This window comes from Ananas comosus, unplaced genomic scaffold (genome assembly GCF_001540865.1).
Source record: "Ananas comosus cultivar F153 unplaced genomic scaffold, ASM154086v1, whole genome shotgun sequence".
Lineage (NCBI taxonomy): Eukaryota > Viridiplantae > Streptophyta > Magnoliopsida > Poales > Bromeliaceae > Ananas > Ananas comosus.
Genome location: NW_017893397.1, coordinates 32306 through 52307, shown reverse-complemented (window position 1 = coordinate 52307; position 20002 = coordinate 32306). Strand labels below are relative to the sequence as shown.

Genomic DNA, 20002 nt, shown 5'->3' with positions numbered 1-20002 from the left:
CTTAGAGTTGCAAAGGAGAGGTATCAAAAAGGATCTAAGCAATAAAACAGTAGCTTTTACTGCAGCAGCTTCTGCAATTGAGAGCAGATTCTCCACCACTACTGGTCTTGCTGTTGTGGGAGCCGCCGTTTAGGGATTCAGCTTTTGCGCGGGTTTTTATAAAAGAGTTCAGCTCAGCTAAAGAACGCACTAACAAACTATTTTATAATGGTTCTGCACTATAACCTACCGGTCGGTTATCTCATGTCCTATTTTTATTTTTATTTTCCACAAAACAGAGTGAGAAGCGAAGCGAGAGCATAGTCGGTACACTGCGCATGGGTTGTAAGATATATTGAGTGCAAACAATATTTTCTCGAGTTTGCTAGTTAATAAACAAAACTTTGGGGAGTAGGGGTGCGGATTTTTCATCGCACCATTGTGGTAACTTCGTGTTGGACCTATCTAGTTTTTTCAGATCTAGTTTGGTAATGCGATTGCGAAAATATTTTTTCTATATTTTAGAAGGTCTGACAAATTCGAAACTGCTTTTCTTTTCTTTTTTTTCCTTTTATGCTAATAAAATAATTGCTAGAACTGCCGCTGAAGAGGTACAACAAAATAAAAAGATTGAAAGTGTTTTTGAACTTTTTAGGCCTTCTAAAGTATAAAAAGAATGGTTTTAGCCATTAATAATAGGTTGAAAATACTTTTAAACTTTTTAGATCTTCTAAAGCATAAAAAGAATGTTTTAGCCATTGTATTATCAAACTAAACCTTAATACTATTCAAGAATTTTGCATTTATTAGTGTACTGTGTACCTTAGAATGTTCTCAAAGTGCAGTTGGCCAGTTTTTTCTTTTTTTTTAATTCCGATTTTTTGTTTTCGCGACTAACTAGCGGTTTAATTTTATCAACTTGCCGTCCACCAAAACCGAACTCATCAATAATTTCGTTGGTGATATATTTTAAACTAATATTTTATTGAGAAATGCTACTTGAACATACAAAAGTTTGATATAAATCTTACAATCAATTTACATACTAAAGGGTTTTTTTTTTTTTTTTAATCTGTTGTTTCTTTAATTGAGGCCCTAGTTGCCTTAACCTAGTTTATACATTCAATAAATAAAGCAGATAGCGTGCTACCTTTTCTCAAAAAAAAAAAAATTACAATCAATTCATCTAAAAATTTGAACAGCTCTTTTGGAAGATAATAATAGGAAGAATCTTATTCCTAACAAGTAATATATTGTTTGCCATTCTCGTACCCATAAAGGGAAAGTCACATAAGCACCGTAGAGGATTTTGCCATTTGGTGATGCTTTTGGTCTTTGCCTCAAACTACGCTCCATTTTTAGTGGATCTTCTTTTTCAAAGAGTTATGCTATCTTTATACCCACTACAAGAGGGTGTTAATCTTACATTTTCTACATTTAAAAGCTTTTTTTTTTTTTTTTTCCTCACTAGTATCATCACTTTTTTTCCTTTTTTTTTTTTTTTTTGAGAGAGAGATAGGTAACACGCTATCAACCACCAAATAATTTGTCGCTTGCTCTATGGACGGTCAGTATTTTAGAAGATATGTTTCAAAACTATGCATAAATTCATGCTACATCTATATATATATATATATATATATATATATCAATATATTAATAATCTATAAGAAGTGCACAATTAAGCTGAGTTTTGCTGACAATATTAAAGATTATAAGGTATAAAGGTCAAACTATAGAAATAATACAATTTCACCTTACTTATTGGGAGAGGAAATTGGTTTCTTCTAAGATAATCCAATTTCATAATGGGATGTTGAGATCTCACTGTATTTGGTTGTACAATGTTCTATATATATATATATATAAAACTAATCAAACCCCATAACCCTACAGCATTGGAAACCAAGGTTGGAACAGCATAGAGATTGTACATCTCTATCCAATTTGTCCTTTAAAATGTGCAAAACCTTTTTCTTGTTTTTTTTTTTTTTAATTTTTGTCCTTTTACTGAAGCACAATTGAGACATGATGTTGAACCCAAAGAAAAAGGTGTAGGAATCTATGCCCTGCAGTTAAGGTAGGTTAATAATATGATGGGTGGTAGATGAGGGAAAGGGAAATGGATGTGAATTTGGACCTCTCAACCTTGTTGATCAAGTTTGGATTATCAACAACTTTTTCTATACAATTAAGTACTTGCACTCCACAGTTTGTGTGTGTGTGTGTGTGTGTGTGTGTATTCAAGTCCTTTTATGGTAGGTGAAGCTAATTTCTTCAAATAAAAAGGTAAACTTCAAATGCCTTCTTTGTGGTTTCACATTTTCTCACTTTAGTATCTTGTGATTTAAAGTGTATTAAGTTAGCCCATGTGGTTTCGCACTTTCTCACTTTAGTACTATATAGTTTAAAGTGTATCAAGTTAGTATCATGTGGTTTTATTTTTCTTTTTTTATTATCTATTTCACTAATTTTTTTCGTTAAATCAGTGAGAAATTTAAAATTAAAGAGTGCTAAAGTGAATATTCGATAAACCTAGGTAGGGTATCTGAAATTTTTTTGTATATAATTTAACGAAATATTAATGAAAAAAATCAGTGACAAAGTTAAAAAATAAAGCGTACTAAAGTAAATATTCGATAAACCTAGATAGAGTATCTGAATTTTTTGTATATAATTTAACGAAATATTAACAGAGGAGCTGACGAAAAGAAAAAAATGAAACCACATGATACTAAATTGATGCAACTTAAACCACAGGGTGCTAAAGTGAGAAAGTACGAAACCACAAGTTACTAAATTGATACACTTTAAACCATAAGGTACTAAAATAAAAAAGTACGAAACTACAAGAGTGGTATCTAAAGTTTTCCCAAAAAAAAAAAAATAAAACAAAAAAACAAAGTGGGGCACATTTTTCCTACTAATCAGTGAGTTAGTTTCAACATTAGTACTTGTGCACTTCTTCTTCTTTTTCTTTTTTTTTTTTTTTTTGATTTTCATCACTTCTAAATTTTCTAAACCTTTGGTCATTAATCTTTCTCACCTATTTGAAAAGATAGTGGTATTAACAAGTCCTAAATTACTTTATGGCATACATATGCATTGAATATTGCCACCATTCACTCAATTAAACTGATAAGATTTATTGCACATGAGTTTTGCATAGTAAGTATAAATCAGTTATCATATCACCCTATTTGGATATTGAACATGCATTTATGCTACTTAATCTTAATAAATTTGTCTTAATCCTCACATTAACTTTAAGTTGTTTTAGTGTCCTATAGCTTTCATTGGGGCACATTAGCACAAAGATTTATTACCTAACAGGTAATTTTACTTCACATCAACTAGTCCACCAGCAAATTAAGAGAAGAACTAGGAATTTAAAGGCATTTTTCATCAACATTTCAACAAGCCATCATGTTTCAAGAAACTTAGAAATTACCTACAAATGGCACTACTAATATTTTCGTTTTGTGCACTCAAAATTTGATCATTTTCGCAGGGCTACGGCATGTTGACTCTCTCATCCACACTCCCATTTCTCCGCCCTCCGAAATGTATGGACTCCGCGAATTCTTCGACATGCCAACCTTCGCTTTTTCAAGTGGCCTTCTTCTATGTATCTCTCTATCTCATAGCCTTTGCTCAAGGCGGCGACAAGCCTTGTGGCCTAGCATTTGGAGCCGACCAGTTCGACCAAAATGACCCAAAGGAGAGCGTCTCGCGGAGCTCCTTCTTTAACTGGTGGTACTTTGTCATGTCCATGGGCATGACCGTTGCGGTTGCCGTACTAAGTTATGTTCAGGATAACATCGGTTGGGGCGTCGGCTTTGGAATCCCTGGTGTTATTATGTCCTTCGCTCTTATCATCTTCTTGCTCGGGACGAAGATGTATAGATTTTATGTAGTGGACAAGGAAAGCCCCTTTGCCCGAATAGGCAAGACGTTCGTGTCATTGGCGAGGAATTGGAAAGCGAGCCTTCTTCAACCGAGAGAAGATATAGAAAGACAACAAGACAAGTATGTTCATTCTACGCTTCTTAACTTGAGATTACTAGAATTGCACCACTAAGTCACCAAACATATAGCAAAATTTCACCTAGATCATCAAATTTGAATCCTCGTGATGATTGTGCGTAACAATTAGGTCAAGCCATCAAGTGACGACGTTAAAATTTTCTTATGAAGAGATGATGTGACAGCTGAATTACCTGTAACATTATCTCTCTATTAGGAAAATCTAATGGCACTTGACAATTTGAGTGGATTGTACATCGACCTATGTGAAATTTTAGGATAAGTTTTACATGGAGTGTTGAACTTTGCTAACCAATATAATTTTGCAGATTTTTGACTAGGGAAGATGAATGTGAACAAAGTCGCATAGAAGAAGCCAAGAGAGTCCTCCGATTGTTCCCGATATGGGCGACAAGCTTAGTATATGCCGTCGCCTTCGCTCAATTGGCCACCTTCTTCACTAAGCAAGGAAGGACTTTAGATAGAAGCATCACTTCAAGCATACAAGTTCCACCCGCGGCTCTACAAAGCTTCGGAAGTCTAACTATCATGGCCTTCGTCCCCATATACGATCGAATCCTCGTGCCCTTAGCTCAGAAGTTTTCGAAGCTACATTCGGGCATCACCATGCTTCAAAGAGTCGGCATTGGAATGACCATATCCTTTATCTCAATGATAGTAGCAGCTCTAGTGGAAATGAAGAGGCTTAAGACGGCTCAAGATTTCGGCTTGATCGACGAGCCAAAAGCCACTATTCCAATGAGCTTTTGGTGGTTGGTTCCTCAATACATGCTCATTGGGCTCGCCGATGTGTTTATTGTTGTAGGATTGCAGGAGTTCTTCTACGATCAGGTCCCCGACGGTTTAAGAAGCCTCGGGCTCGCTCTCTACACGAGTATAATGGGGATCGGTAGTTTTATTAGTAGTGCTCTCATTTCCGTGATCGATGAAATGACAAGCAAGAACGGTGATAGTTGGTTCTCGAATAACTTAAACCGAGCGCATCTCGATTACTTCTATTTGCTTCTCGCAGGTCTCGGTCTTTTAGAATTATGCTTATTCTTGTACTTTACGCGCAATTATAACTATAAGAAGAAGATTGTTTTCTGATAGCATGAGTACTAAGGAGAAATATAATCTTAAGTACATATTTCCACAACATTGTAAAAGTTCTTCGATGATTATCGGATGCTTTAAATTCTTGTATAATTTCAAATTCAAAGTAAGATATTCAATTCATTTTATCTCCTCTTGTTCATATTTTTATTTGTATGTTTTAAATCCTTGATGCATGTATCATAAGTAGTCTTTTTTTGTAATAAATTCACACATTCACAAATAGTGCTAGAGAAGAGAAAATTAATTATGCTAATATCATGTTAAATTATATAAACTAATTGTTGCTCCCAAAAAACTTAAGCAGTAGATGGATTATACTAGAGGAAACATGTGAAGAGACCAAAAGAGAGAGTCTCTGTTTTTCTTTTCTTTTTTTTTCTTTTTGGGTAAAATTCAAATATCACCCCTGTGGTTTCACACTTTCTCATTTTAGTACCCTATGGTTTAAAGTGTATCTAGTTAGTGTTCTATGGTTTTATTTTTATCTTTTCGTCAGCTTCTCCGTTAATATTTCGTTAAATCATATACAAAAAACTTCAGACACCTCACCTAGGTTTATCGAATATTTACTTTGGTACTCTTTACGTTTAGCTTTGTCACTGATTTAACCAAAAAAATTTGTAGAATCAATAATAAAAAGATAAAAATGAAACTACAGGAATACTAAATTGATACACTTTAAATCAAAAGGTCTTAAAGTGAAAAAGTGTGAAACCACAGGGGTGGTATTTGAAGTTTTTCCTTTCTTTTTTTTTGTCTCTATTAAAGTAGCATGGTGCTTCAAAAGGGATAACAATAGGTTCCTCATTTGCTCTGTTTCTGTTTTTAGCTGCAGTTATCAATAATAGAGTGTTTGACATTAGAAGATTCGAAGCTTCTACTGTAATGGGTGAAGTCAGAAAACGAAAACAACAATTTGGAGCTTCTGATTCTGCAGCAAACAAAGACTATCGAAGCTATCGAGGGATTTTGATCCTGCAGGTTCGAATTGCAGTAATTGGAAGATGCAAAAGCTGTGAAAGCTCTTTGGAACTTCTCTGCTCCAATGCATTTCCTCAAACAGCATTTCACACTACAGGACACTTTTGGGCGAAAAAAGAAGAACAAAAAAGAAGGAATAAATGGATGGTAATTAAGTGAAATAGCTACAAATTGCTTAAAATAAGTATATTTACGCCTACATTGGTTATATAGTAATTAAAAACACTACTTTTATGTTATAAAAAATTTTTTTTTTTTGAAAAAAAAATAGCATGTTATCGCTTTATTCATTTAGAAAATGATTTTAACTACAAGATGAGACCGTCTAAATCTCATAGGAAATACAAAAAAATCAATCTATAGTATTACGAAGGAAAAAGAGAATCCATAAGTCCTTAAGAGATCTTATCTCTGCCAGCAAGCATTCACGAGCATTCTTTTGTTTCTTTCCGGCTAAAGAACCCACCAAGCAGCAGCGATAGTCACTAACTCTCTAACCCCTTATACTCCTCTGCTACAGCTCATCTCCTAGATCCCCTTAGGAGATGAATAATTCCGAAAAAAGCGTTTGTTTGATAAAAATCTTTCCAATAAAACTGTAAAAATTTAAACAAAAATTAAAAATACTTATTATATATAAATGCAACCGCCACCGAAAAAGCACGTACAAACACCAAATATGAAAAACGTGTATGCCTAGTTACTAATTACTCCCGTCGACTTAGTCTTGTTCTGTGGGCATTTATTTTATTTTATTTTTACTATTGTCCGTAGGCTCCGTACAATAATCTTTTGTTTATAGGCTCCGTACAAATCACTATGTTCACGTAATCATAGTACCTCTAAAATTAGAGATATAAGTTTATACGCTTCTATAGTAAAATTAAAATTTTAAAAAATTAAATAGTTAAAAAATAATATTTTTAATATTTAAATTAATTTTTTATTCTGATACCGTATTAAATAGACGACGGCGCTATGTTTAGCACTTATAAAGAGAGAGGCAAAAAAAGAAGAAGAAAAAGAGTGGGGGGTGGGAGGAATGGATCCGGATCCCTTCCTCGCCGGATCGGAGCCGTTGATCGGCGTCGTCGACTACCGCGGCCGCCCCGTCCGCCGCTCCTCCTCCGGCCGCTGGACCGCCGCGCTCTTCGTCATGGGTATGACCACCCTCCCCTCTTTCCCTCGCACTAAAATTCTTTGTCCGTCCTGCGTAATTGTAATTCGACGATCTCTGTATCGTCGGATTTTGATCATGCACACCAGGGCTCGAGTTCGCGGTGCGGTTCGCGTACTACGGCGTGTCGTCGAACCTGATCACGTACCTGACGGGGCCGCTGGGGCAGTCGAATGCCGCCGCCGCCGCCGCCGTGAACGCGTGGTCGGGCGCCGCGTCCATGCTGCCGCTGCTCGGCGCCTTCGTCGCCGACTCCTTCCTCGGCCGCTACCGCACCATCGTCCTCGCCGCCCTCCTCTACACGGCGGTCCGTAACAATTCTTTCTAAAATTAAAATCTAATTCGATAGATAAATAAAATATGGTATATAATATTTATTATTATAAAAAAATTTAATATTTTAAAATTTATAATTTATAATAAAATATATTGAAATTTTGTGTATGGAGAGTTCCCCAATCATGTGGCCGTTGAGTTCAATTTTTTTTTTATTTACATTATTTCTTTAGTTTTTGACTTTTTTTTACAATTAAGAAATTTTAGTTAAATATTTTAGAGATTTTGCCATATTTATCTTTAATTTTATTAGATTTAACAGTAATATGTACTTTTTGTTGTGGTAGTAAATGCACTTTTTAGCAAATGTATTTACAATATTTAACAACTAATAGCTAATTAAATTTACTCAATGACTATAATAATTTAAATAAAAAAATATCAAAAGCTTAAAAGTAAAATTACTCGTAGTTGAGGTAATCTCCTCATATTTTTATACATAATCTTTGTCACAAATATGGACTTTTTGTTTTTCTTTTTATTTTCTAAAAAGTGTTTGTGATCTACAAGTTATCCCTACAAACCCACTAATGCTAATTAAGAAAAGAGTTCAGATGATAATTAGTCATTTTTTTAATATTATTTTATTTGTTGGAGTATTGATTGTTCAAAACAGTGTTAGAAAAGTACAATTTAATCTTTAAATTATTTAGATTTATAATTAATACAAAAGATTAGAAAAGTGGACATGGTTTATGAAAACATGATAGAAACGCTTTTCGTAGAAAAGTTTCGAACTTTACTTTTCACGGTAGATATTTAATTAGAGAGAATTGAAGAGTTTTTAGAAAAAAAGATTTCACGGTAGATATTTAATTAAATCTTTAATGTTCATTTTCAACCGTTAAAATTGAAAATTGTCCGTTAAATTTCTGTCCAATGAAATTGTGCGAGGTTGCATCATCACATCCACGGGCGACAAAAAATTTTAGCGTGGTGTCCCTAACAAATCAAATATTTTTTTTAAAATTTAAAAAATATTTTTATTGTACTGTTTTTAAATAAAGAGATATAATTGACTTGTTATTGATGATATGCTGCAATTGTGACACAATAGATTTTCTCCCTCGTGACACACGTCGGAGAAAAATCCACGTGGCTGTGACGTTATACACTGTGGGGGACCCACTATAATTATAATTTAATAAATGTAGTTTTTAAAATTATTAAAATATTATTTAAAAAACCAACATTGGTAATTACTGAGATGTCAATTTCCAGAAGATAATTCAGTCACTAAATCCACAAATACAAAAATGGACTCATGATTAATATTTCGAAAGATATTGTTCAACAAAATAAAAAAAGGCTTGTCTTGGCACAGAACAATGAAAGCGCTCCTTAATACAAATATCAGCACATTAATAATATATAAAAATAATATGTTTTAAAAAATAAAGTATTATTCTTCTTTGTTTCTAAATACGTATATCAGTACATTAATAATTTATAAAAATAATATTTCAAGGAACAAGGAATCTAGAGTATTACTCCTGTTTTTCTCCGAATATTTATGATGAGTTCGGTCAAGAATATTGAAGATTATTAGAAGGCTAAACTACAGAAAATACTCTTGTAAATATTGATCTTTTAATTTTTCCTTTTTTACTTTATCTATATTTTACCACCTGAAAATTTCAAAGTTGATGTAGAAAACACTCTTGTAAATACCGTTAATTTTTCCTTTTTGACTTTATCTATATTTTACCACCTGAAAATATCAAATTGATGCAGAAAATACTCTTGTAAATATCGATCTTTTAATTTTTCCTTTTCGACTTTATCGATATTTTTACCGCGCCCCCGCCTCCCCTCAGTGGTTTCATCACTTTCCCTCCCATTTCTCTATAAATTTTATACTGAAAATACTCTTAAAAATTAACATAAATCTATTAAAATAATTATTATTTTTTCTTATATAGAGCAAGTAAGGATAATTGATCATTCGCCCTCACTCTTTTACCAACATAAACCCCCTAATAATAATCTTAAAAATTTTTACGAAGCAAAATATAAAATTATTAAAGTCAAGAAACAAAAAGTAAAAATATATATTTATAGCATGGTTTTCTGATTCATCATTATTAGACAATAACAACAATTTAAGAGAATTGGTATCTTCTAAAATAATTCAATTCCAAAAGTGGATTTGTATCTCATTGTAATGTGGGGTTTTAACAAAACCAAGGATAAGACAACTTAGGGCCGTTTGGTTTGATGTGTTGCAAAACATGTACTTGAAAATATACAGTTGCAAATCGCAGTTATAACTACACCTATCTGTTTTGGTTTTTAACGCAGTTGCACACTGCTTGCAGGTTACATTTCTTCCTGTTTGTAACAGAAGCTGATAGTTTTATTTATGAATTTGGTCAGCCGCTCTCAGATAGAGTGTAAGGTAACCTACACTAAACGAAAAATAATTATATAAATTTATAAATTATTTAAATTTACTATTTATAAATAAAATAAAAGTTAGAAAAAATATTATAATATTTTTATATTTCAAATAATTCTCAGCATTATTAACGACCACATTAACATTTTTAATTTATTAATTTTAATATGTAAATCAAACTTTTAAAAATTTAAGCGATTCTCATCATTTTTTTATCAATTTATTAATAATTATAAAATTAATAAAACTTATAAATTAACATACACGATCACATTCTATAAAAATTTAGAAAAAACAAAACTAATACTTTAATTTAAATAAAATAAATTTAAAAAATTAATTTTTTGGCACAAAGCTTGTATTTCTAAAAAATTATATATAATGAAGTTTTATTTATAATATTTTATTAGCCTATAATACTCATATTATTTTATTTATTTTAGCTATTATTTATTAATTATTATATTAAGTGGGTATCCTATCCCTCACCAACTGCTGCAGTGGAACTACGACCAATTTGGAATTGTATTCCAACCGCAGGCATTGGGCCTCATTGTGCAGTTGGACTGCTCAGGCAGCTTGAACCACTATACTAAACCAAAACTAAAGGAAATTGGCTGCACGCATTTGCCACTGCACTGGGCAGTTGTAAACGCGTACAACCCCCCAAACAGTCCCTTAGAAGAGAATTGGACATCTCTATCAAATTTGTCCATAAAATGTTCAAATTGAAACCTGCTTTTATTTTCCTCCTTTTTTGGTCCCCAAAAAAGTAGGAATTTAAACCTTGGTCATGTCAAGCTAGGTTAGTATAACTGGCATGAGTGGTAAATGATTGGAAAGGGAGATATTATGCCTATAATTTAGACTTTCCACCGCTTCATCAATTTTGATTATTAATTTTTTTTTTTAATTTTCCTAACACAAATTGATTGGTGTAATCCAGCAGTTATTTATTGCAAAGCCAAAAAAGGGGCATTTTTTTCCTATATAATCAATGAGCTTAGTTCAAAATTAAGTATTGGTGCCGGCTTTTCTTGTTTTTTAGTTTTTCCTACTAAGTTACTTTAATCACCTTCAATTCCAAAACTTTGAATGTAATATTTCTCTTGATTTCGATACGGTTCCACCATATTGAAAAGACGATGATGATGTTTAACAGTTCCAAAATTACTAATGACGTAATACGTACATGAGATGATTGTTATTCACCGATAAACGATCAGATTATAATTACGAGTTTCGCATAGTAAACATTAATCGAGTTAACAGCCAAATATGATTTGTCTTAATGCCTCACTTATATAACTTCCATTTTTAAAACCCAAATATATATTTCCCGAGGAAAAATCCTTAACAACATGTATATTCGTAATGGCCACATATAATATTTCTTTTTGTGGTGCACTCTAAATTTATCATACTTTTCGCAGGCCTACGGCAATGTTAGCTCTCTCATGCCACACTCCCATTTCTCCGCCCTCCTGAAATGTCATGGAGCTCCGCGATTCTTCCAACATGCCAACCTTCGCCTTTTCAAGTGGCTTTTCTACTATCTCTCTATCTCGTAGCCTTTTGCTGCACGGCGGCGACAATCCTTGCGGACTAGCATTGAGCCGCACCACATTCGACCAGAATGGAGCCCACAAGGAGTGCGCGCCTCGGCGAGGCTCCTTCTTTAACTGGTGGTACTTTTCACGTCCCGGCATGACTGTGCATTTGTCATACTTAAGTTATGTTCAGGATAAACGTCGGTTGGGGCTGCTGGCTTTGGAATCACCTAACTATTATTTATGTCCCTTCGCGTCTTGTTTCTTCTTGCTCGGGCCGACAACGTATAGAATTTAGTAAGATGGACACAGAAGCCCTTTGCCGACTATATAGGCAAGGCGTTCGTATCTTGCGCGGAGGAGTGGAAAGCGTAGCTCTTCTTCGGGCCGAGAGCAAACTATAGAAAGACACTCAACATGAGTATTTCATTCTACCATCTCTACCGATGAGAAATGACTTAAAATGACGGCCATTAGTAGCCAAACATTACAAAATTTTGCGAGATCACTAATTGGAGTGAGCGTGAATATCTGAAAGCATATGTGAATTCACTTGTTTCTAATTTTTTGGCTCTGGATTTCATGCTTACTATGACAATCCATAGTGAAACCCTAGACATTCTAAGGGTATAATATAAGTTTGGAAGCAAACGTGAATAGCAGTAAATGCCTTCTAAAAGCATTCCACACAATTCCAATGTGATCTCTTTAATGGACACTATGTGGCACAATTAGGTCGAGCTATTTCAAGTGACGAACGGTAAATTCTTCCTTATTAAGAGACAAGCAAAAGCTGAATCACCATGACAAATTATCTCTCTATAAGAAAAATCTATGCTAATCTTGACGACTCTAAGTGGAACTGTTATAAGCGACCTATGTGGAAATTTTGTGTAAGTTTAATAAGGATTTGTGACTTACACTTATTTTCGAAAATTTTGCTAACAATAATTGTGAAGATTTCGACTAGGGGAATTGAATGTGAGCAAGTCGCATGAGAGCCAAAGAAGTGCCTCACGATTGTTCCCTGATCTATGGCGACGCAGCTTAGTATAACCGCGTCACCATTCGCTCAATTGGCCACCTTCTTCACTAAGCAAGGAAGGACTTTAGATAGCAAAGCATCACTTCAGCCTACAAGTTCCACCCTGCGGCTCTCCAAAGCTTTGGCGAAGTCTCAACTATCATGGCCTTCTTACCGTCATATTCGATCGTTCCTCAGTGCCCCTTAGCTCGGAAGTTACTCGAAGCTACATTCGGGCATCACCGACGACATTCAAAAGTTGCATCGGAATGGCCATATCCTTTATCTCAATGGTAGTAGCAGCTCTTGTGGAAATGAAGAGGCTTAAGATGGCTCAAGATTTCGGCTTGATCGACGAGCCAAATGACACTATTCCGATGAGCTTTTGGTGGTTGGTTCCTCAATACATGCTCATCGGGCTCGCCGATGTGTTTATAGTAGTAGGATTGCAAGAGTTCTTCTACGATCAGGTCCCCGACGGTTTAAGAAGCCTCGGCATCGCTCTCTACATGAGCATACTAGGGATCGGTAGTTTTATCAGTAGTGTTCTCATTTTCGTGATCGATGAAATGACAAGCAAGAACGGTGATAGTTGGTTCTCGAATAACTTAAACCGAGCGCATCTCGACTACTTCTATTTGCTTCTCGCCGGTCTCGGTGTTTTAGAATTATGCTTATTCTTGTACTTTACGCGCAATTACGACTATAAGAAGAAGATTGTTTTCTGATAGAATGAGTACTTGGAGAAATATAATCTTGAGTACATATTTCCACAACATTGTAAAAGTTCTTTGGTGATTATATGGTGCTCTACATTCTTGTATAAATTTCAAATTTGAAGCAAAATATTCACTTCATTTTGTCTCCCTCATGTGTGCGCGCGCGCGCGTTTTGTTAATCCTTTATTCATGTATTTTTAAGTAGTTTTTTTTTTTTTTTTGTTATAAAATTCACGAAAGAGCGGTTGATTATCCGTAGTTGCTGCAAGTTATATATCTTCTAAAAAAAGTATCTAAAAAGGTGAAATTAAAATGCATACAGTTAAAAATACAACAGTTATAATTGCATAATTGCATTTTGGTTGGATGTAGTAAAAAGTGCATCAATTACATATATTTTTCTTGATTATATGCAGTTGACAAGTCTATTTATAAAATTTTATTATTTTGTAAATGGGACTGTGAGATTACCTTCTATATAGAAAAAAAGAAAAAAGAAAAAATCGATTTGAAAGATTATAGGAAGATAAGCTTATCTTTACATAGTATTATTCTCTCCAACAGCAATAGGTGAAACTGTTGTCAATTTGGATATAATTTCAACTGTCACATTTGAGTCTCCTTGTGTAGCTCCAACTGTAGCAGTTAAATTCAAATGCATGAACCAAACGACTGATTTAGATTTGTATATAGTTACAACCACAATGCAGTTACAACTATGTGCAACAAAATAACCCTTAAAAGTACCACAACGCTTAAAAAAGCACAATGGTAGGTTTGGAGAACCCAAGATAGAATCTAACCCAGCCCGACAAGGCCCAAATCCAATTTTAATTATCTGAAGCCGTTTTCATGGGAGGCCCGAGACGGCCCCGCCGGATCGAGGGCGGTTCAGGCCCGTTACCGCTACTCAAGAAGCTAATGGCTTAAGGTCTATTTGGTCTTGCTGTAGAATTCAGTGTTGTCGAAACAATACTACTAGAAAAAGAAATTGGGCTGGAATATTATTAATAGTATTTGAATTCTTTTACTATCGAGTTTTTAACTCTTGGATGAAAAATTGTAAGGTTAGAATCATAGTGGTCCCCTAGAGTTTAGTGGCGGTCACCCTAGGGTTGAGTGGGTGACTGGTTGAATAGTATGATCTAAAAAATAAAATTGCTTAAAGTATAGAAATAACGGCTAAAAAATCGGTAGCAAAAGAAGTATTTTCTACTGCCAAAGTTCTAGTAAAAATGACTGCAGCTGAAAAAAAAAAAGGGCTGAAACAAGATGGAACATGCTTACCTAGCATATCTATAAAAACTAGATTAAAAAAAGTCAGATATATTTTATGCATTAATAAATGAGAATATGAGGAATCAAACCCTCAACCTTTTGATCTTTTGATCAAACTAGCTACCAAATTGCACTAGACAATGATGGAGCCTTCAACTTTGTTGAAAAGAACCATCCTTAGTTAAGAGGAAACATTGTATACATAAAATCCCTCCCATTAGGGACCAACTTTTGACTATCATAAAATTGAATATTTATTGGCCATTACTTGCACTAATCAATTGTTTCATGACTTAATAAAGAAACAGTTCTTCGGACTACCACCAACTAAAACATAGTTGGAGAAGAGTTTGATGGTTAGTATTCGAGATCCTAAATTTGAAGCCTGATAGTTTTATATTTTTTGCTGAATTATACTTGTAAAAACTGAACAATGCGGATGACACGCAGCCTATTTCTCAAAAAAAACAAAGTTTTTTTGGACTACCAACTAATTATTCTACCTCCTTTTGATCTCTCTCTCTCTCTCTCTCTCTCTCTCTCTCTCTCTCTCTCTAAATTCAATACTTAAACTAGATTTAAAAAAAAAAAACTCCTCTCTCTCTAGCTTTCTTAATTAAAACCATCTTACATCATCAACAAATTAAACTTACTTTTTAACAACAAAATAAGCTCCTTAGGCAAGCTAGAGGACATTAATGATGAGAATTTTACCTCTAATTAAGATATGTATTAGGGTATCATTTTGTCCACTTATTGCATCATTTATCCAGCTTCAATCATCAAATTCTCAGTCACTTTCTTTTTCTTTTTTCTTTGGCCTTTTGTTGATGGAAATTGTATAAGAAGCAAACTTTCTTATTGCTATGCAGCTGTTAACACCTGTATATTGTAATGTACTAAGTAATACCAACCCATGAAGGCCAAAGAGCCTTCCTCAGATACCACAAGTTATAAAACCCTAGAATATATTGCAAATCAATTAGGCTTTGGTATTGCAGTCCAAAAAATTCGAAAGCGCTTCTAATTTTTTCGTTAATAATATAAAATTGCGATGGTAACTTGGCATCAGAAAAACCTAATAAGTCAAAAACTTTTGAATTTTTTGAATCTACTAAAACAAAAAATATGATGCATTTTAGAATGCAATACTTAACTAGGCCTTGGAAGTAAAGTATAAGATTCTCCAAAGCCATGGAAAAAAAAAAAAAAAAAAATGTCCTAAAAAAAAAGGTCAAAATCCAAATACTAACTCCAAAGTGTTTGCTTTGCTTTGGTAGATCAAGGAAAATGGGGCACATTCTGGAATTTTAAAGTAGACATTCTCTTTAACTTAGCTTTGCTTTTACTCAAAGATGACCCCCACTAACCTTCCTTTTCCCCTTCTCTTAAGTGCTAATAATAATAACAACAGCAGCAATGATAATAATAAGGTAAAAATGTATAGAACTTACCTGAACTATGGACCATTTGGATTTGACTGTCCGATCTTTTAAAATTTTGTTTTTTATTATCCGCCCTTTCAATTTGTTTGACTCGAATTAGCCGACGATGCTTTCACTTCAAAATTTAAACTAATTACTTACTTTAATAAACTTGTAGTTGTGAGAACTCTATGAAATATACTAACTAAATATACAAAGATAAATGATTTACGACACGTTTTTACCTAATAATAATAACACTTCGCGAGAGTCGCAGATAATTGTAATTGAGCGGTGAAACTATCAAAAAAGCCAGACCATTGGAACTCCAGTGGTAAGTAAGAAACCAAGTAAAACATAATTCTATTAAAAAAATTAAGAAAAAATAAAAAAGGATGGTTGGTTGTTTACTTAGGTCCTAACTATTGGATAGATGATTTTTTTTCTTTTTTTGGGAAATAGAGATTTAATGATGAAAACACATGTTATAAGGATCCATTTGCCAATCCTATTTATGTTACAAACCTAGGAGAGGATTATTAACTTACTGCCTAGACAAAGAGATAAACAAAATACTTACCTGGTTGATTGAAAATTTATCCATTGATTAAGGAAAGAATATAACAGTAATATTTGCCAACAATTTGATCCGCTTCTAAAAGTCATAAGTACAGTATTTAGAACAAGATTCTAAAGTTTCTAATATGAAAAAGCTGAATAAGGGCTTGTTTGGATGCGCGCAACTCGTGCATAGAACTTAGACTCCGTGTCAAAGTTTGTTCGCCCCGTGTTTGGATTGATGATAGAACACAAATGAGAACCCGGTATGGAATATAAGAGGTCTTGAGTTTCCATATGGCAAACAAGATTCGCACTAGAAGGGTGAAAAGTCCAGATTCGAGCGCTAAAGATCCATTCCCTAAGCTCTCAATCCTCGAAAGTTAAAAAGTAGAATTTTTATATTTTTACTTTTACTACAACAAGATGTTATAAACACAAACATATCAGAGAATACTGGTGCAGCATTTAATATTCTGCGTATGTGGGTGGAGATCGAATTGAACCAAATCACAACCGAGATAACTCGTGGATACTGTGTAATCTTCTAGAAACTGCTCTACACTAGAACCAAACACTCGAACAGGCTCTAAGATGCTGTGCCTCCTAAGTTACTTTTTGTATTTTAAGTTACTTGGTAATCTAATGGATGATAAATAAATAAAGGCTCCTGAGTACAAACGTGTGGGAATGTTCTGGTGCAACTGGGTTCGGAGTCCCCCCACGAAACCAAGTACACGTAAAATTCATGCCCAACAACACCCACAGTAGCCACATGCCCACACAAAGCCTATAAGAAGGACACGTACTCCACAACAGTCTCCTTGCTCTCATCCTTTTCACTCTCTCTCTCTCTCTCTCTCTCTCTCTCTCTCTCTCTCTCTCTCTCTCAACACTTACTATCTCTCATGGCTAATAAGGCCAGGTTCCTCTCTCCAGTGCTCCTCCTCTTACTCTTGGTTGAGGTGAGTGGTTTTGCTCATATATATTTGCCTTATTTTTTCTCCCCTTTTATTTCTCTCTCTATACGTATATGATAGAGAGAGAGAGAGAGGTTGGAGAGAGTTGCTCTGAGGGCGTGTTTGTTTCGACGAAAGTAGAGAAAGTGAACTTAACTTTCGGTATATGTCAAAAATGAGCATAAACCGGAAAGGAGCAAAAGAAACCCAATTTTTAAAGCTTTATATTCGTATTTTGAGTAGTCATCTGCAATATAATAGCAACTATATGCAATCAACTATACCTCTACTATATAACAAATATATCGTAAGAAGAAGAGATAGTAAGATAAGGTATTGTTTTAAATAGAACTACTCTACTGACATATATTCTTTCTATAGTAAAATCGAAAGATTTATTGAACCTAAGATTCTCATTCAATGTTATAGTCGATTTACCGAGAGTAGAAATCAGAAGAACTGCATCTAAAAGCAGAATTAGAAGCAGGGCAAAATATGAGCTAAGTAATTATTGGAGAAATTTAACTAGTTTCTCCACTAAAAATGACCCCAACAATGCATTTAGTAATTTCAATTCCTTAACCCAATGGCTCTAAATTCTCTTGTTATCTACTTTGAACTAGGATTCTAAGACCACTCTACTATCTCATCATCAAATCGACGCAATTTGTTTTTCTTTCTCCATTTCTTTTCCATTAAACAGAAACAGGGATATCTTTTATTTCATTAATTAATAATAATAAATTACTGATCCTCTTCTTTAAAATCTGCAGATGAACATATTTGATGGACCATTGGTACAAGGAGTTGAGGGGATAGGTAAGGCTACATATATAATTTAATCAGAATAATCTAAAAGGTCCTAATTATTATTCAGCAATACCATTAACCAAGCTAATAAATAGTTCAGCCACAAACAAACCATAAAATATAATTGCCCCCCTATGAATGAAAACTACTAAGAAACACAAGCACTGTAACACCTAGATTTAAAATGGTACTAGATGGCTAGCATGAGAATGCATGTTTATGCTGTTGCAGATTGTGCGGCAAAGTGCGACTACCGATGCAGCAAGGCGGGGTGGCACAAGGCGTGCATCAGGGCGTGCAACACCTGCTGCGAGCGGTGCCACTGCGTCCCCCCGGGGACTTCGGGGAACAAGGATGTCTGCCCTTGCTATGCTAACATGACCACCCATGGCGGCCGCCCTAAGTGCCCTTGAGAAACTAAGAATACAAGTCACCAAAACTATGTTTGATAATAGATGTTGCAGCAACTGTTCTATGTAGATCTTCTAAAGTGGTGTGTGTGTGTGTGTGTGTGTGTGACGGAGAGAGAAAATAATGAGCACATGTAATCCTAAAGGTAGTTTGTGTTAAACAAACACCAACTCTAGTCACTAGTCAGAATGTGAATAATGTGCAGTTTCATCCTGTAATATAAAGGTGAGCATAAGAAAGAAAATGAGGAGGACCTGTGTTAGTCTAAGTCTTACTTGGAAATATTCCATTCAAAGAAAAAAAAAGGAGAGAAGAAAATGAGAAAAATCTTTGAAAGGCAAGATAAATACTGAAAATTCTACTACTTAGATGTCCTATCCCTCGAAACAAAGCCGGACTCTAATAACTGAGATTTCAAGTGTTAATGGAATCTTCTGTCGTACGAAAAAAGACTTATGGAAACAATGAAGGTTAAATTGGTAAAGCCAAAAAACAACAGCAGCATCAACCCCCCAGCGGACGAAGAATTCAAGTAGCATTCAAGTATTGTACAGTTGAAAGGTCTTCACCATAAAATTATTGTTTACACAATAAAGAGGCGATCTCCTACTCTTATATGAGGGATGGTAAAAAGTACTTTTCAAGAAATGTATTCATACTGGACCTGATATTACCCTGTTCTAGGAGGTATAATGCATGGCCTTGAACATTGTTCTTAAGATGTTGAATCTAACACTCTAATATCTGAGATTGCAGAAGAAGAGTGACAAAGTTCACAGCTATAAGCTCTAGTCAATCAACAATAATCAGAAGCATAACATGCCCACACAAGTTCAAGACTACTACTCATTCTTTTTCTTATTGATGTGCTCATTGGTTTTTCTATTATTTTTATTTATTTTTCTCTCTTTTCTTTTGCAGATTGTCCTGCAAAGTGCGCGTATCGGTGCAGCAAGTCGGGAAGGCCAAAGATGTGCCTGAGGGCGTGCAACACCTGCTGCCAGCGGTGCCACTGCGTCCCTCCTGGAACCTCTGGGAACACAGAAAAGTGCCCCTGCTGGGCCCACATGAAGACCCACGGCGGCCGCCCCAAATGCCCTTAAAAAGAAGCTAACATTGCCCTATAATACCTAATTATTCACCTTGCAGTATACATGTCTACAACTCCTCAGCATAGAATAAGTCTGCGCTTTCATGAATTGATAAATATGCAATCCTTCATAAAATAAAATGTTGCTTATTGCATGGCAAAT

At 34.6% G+C, this 20002-nt stretch overlaps 4 protein-coding genes across 4 annotated transcripts in view; all 4 read left to right on the top strand.

The window, feature by feature from the left end:
- The window catches only part of LOC109705912 (protein NRT1/ PTR FAMILY 5.10-like), a 32295-nt gene extending 24650 nt beyond the window's left edge, over positions 1-7645 (top strand). The window contains exons 2-5 of the mRNA XM_020226698.1: positions 3491-4008; positions 4335-5106; positions 7181-7265; positions 7372-7645. Coding sequence (XP_020082287.1) covers positions 3500-4008; positions 4335-5106; positions 7181-7265; positions 7372-7610 — 1605 coding nt within the window. The 5' untranslated portion in view covers positions 3491-3499 and the 3' untranslated portion in view covers positions 7611-7645. The remainder of the gene's footprint in view (positions 1-3490; positions 4009-4334; positions 5107-7180; positions 7266-7371) is intronic.
- A 5235-nt stretch (positions 7646-12880) lies between these two features.
- LOC109705910 (protein NRT1/ PTR FAMILY 5.10-like) lies at positions 12881-13318 on the top strand. Its single transcript, XM_020226696.1, has one exon. The coding sequence runs from the start codon at positions 12881-12883 to the stop codon at positions 13316-13318; it is 438 nt and encodes a 145-aa protein (XP_020082285.1).
- A 4101-nt stretch (positions 13319-17419) lies between these two features.
- On the top strand, positions 17420-19085 carry LOC109705905 (peamaclein-like). Its single transcript, XM_020226690.1, has 3 exons — positions 17420-17534; positions 18302-18347; positions 18570-19085. Exons 1-3 carry the CDS (start codon positions 17478-17480, stop codon positions 18749-18751), a joined length of 285 nt encoding a protein of 94 aa, XP_020082279.1. The 5' UTR covers positions 17420-17477; the 3' UTR covers positions 18752-19085.
- A 482-nt stretch (positions 19086-19567) lies between these two features.
- LOC109705909 (gibberellin-regulated protein 2-like) lies at positions 19568-19987 on the top strand (the record flags this gene model as incomplete). Its single annotated transcript, XM_020226695.1, has 1 exon — positions 19568-19987. A coding segment is annotated over one exon (285 nt), but the record flags the coding sequence as incomplete, so codon positions are not given.
- Positions 19988-20002: the final 15 nt, after the last annotated feature.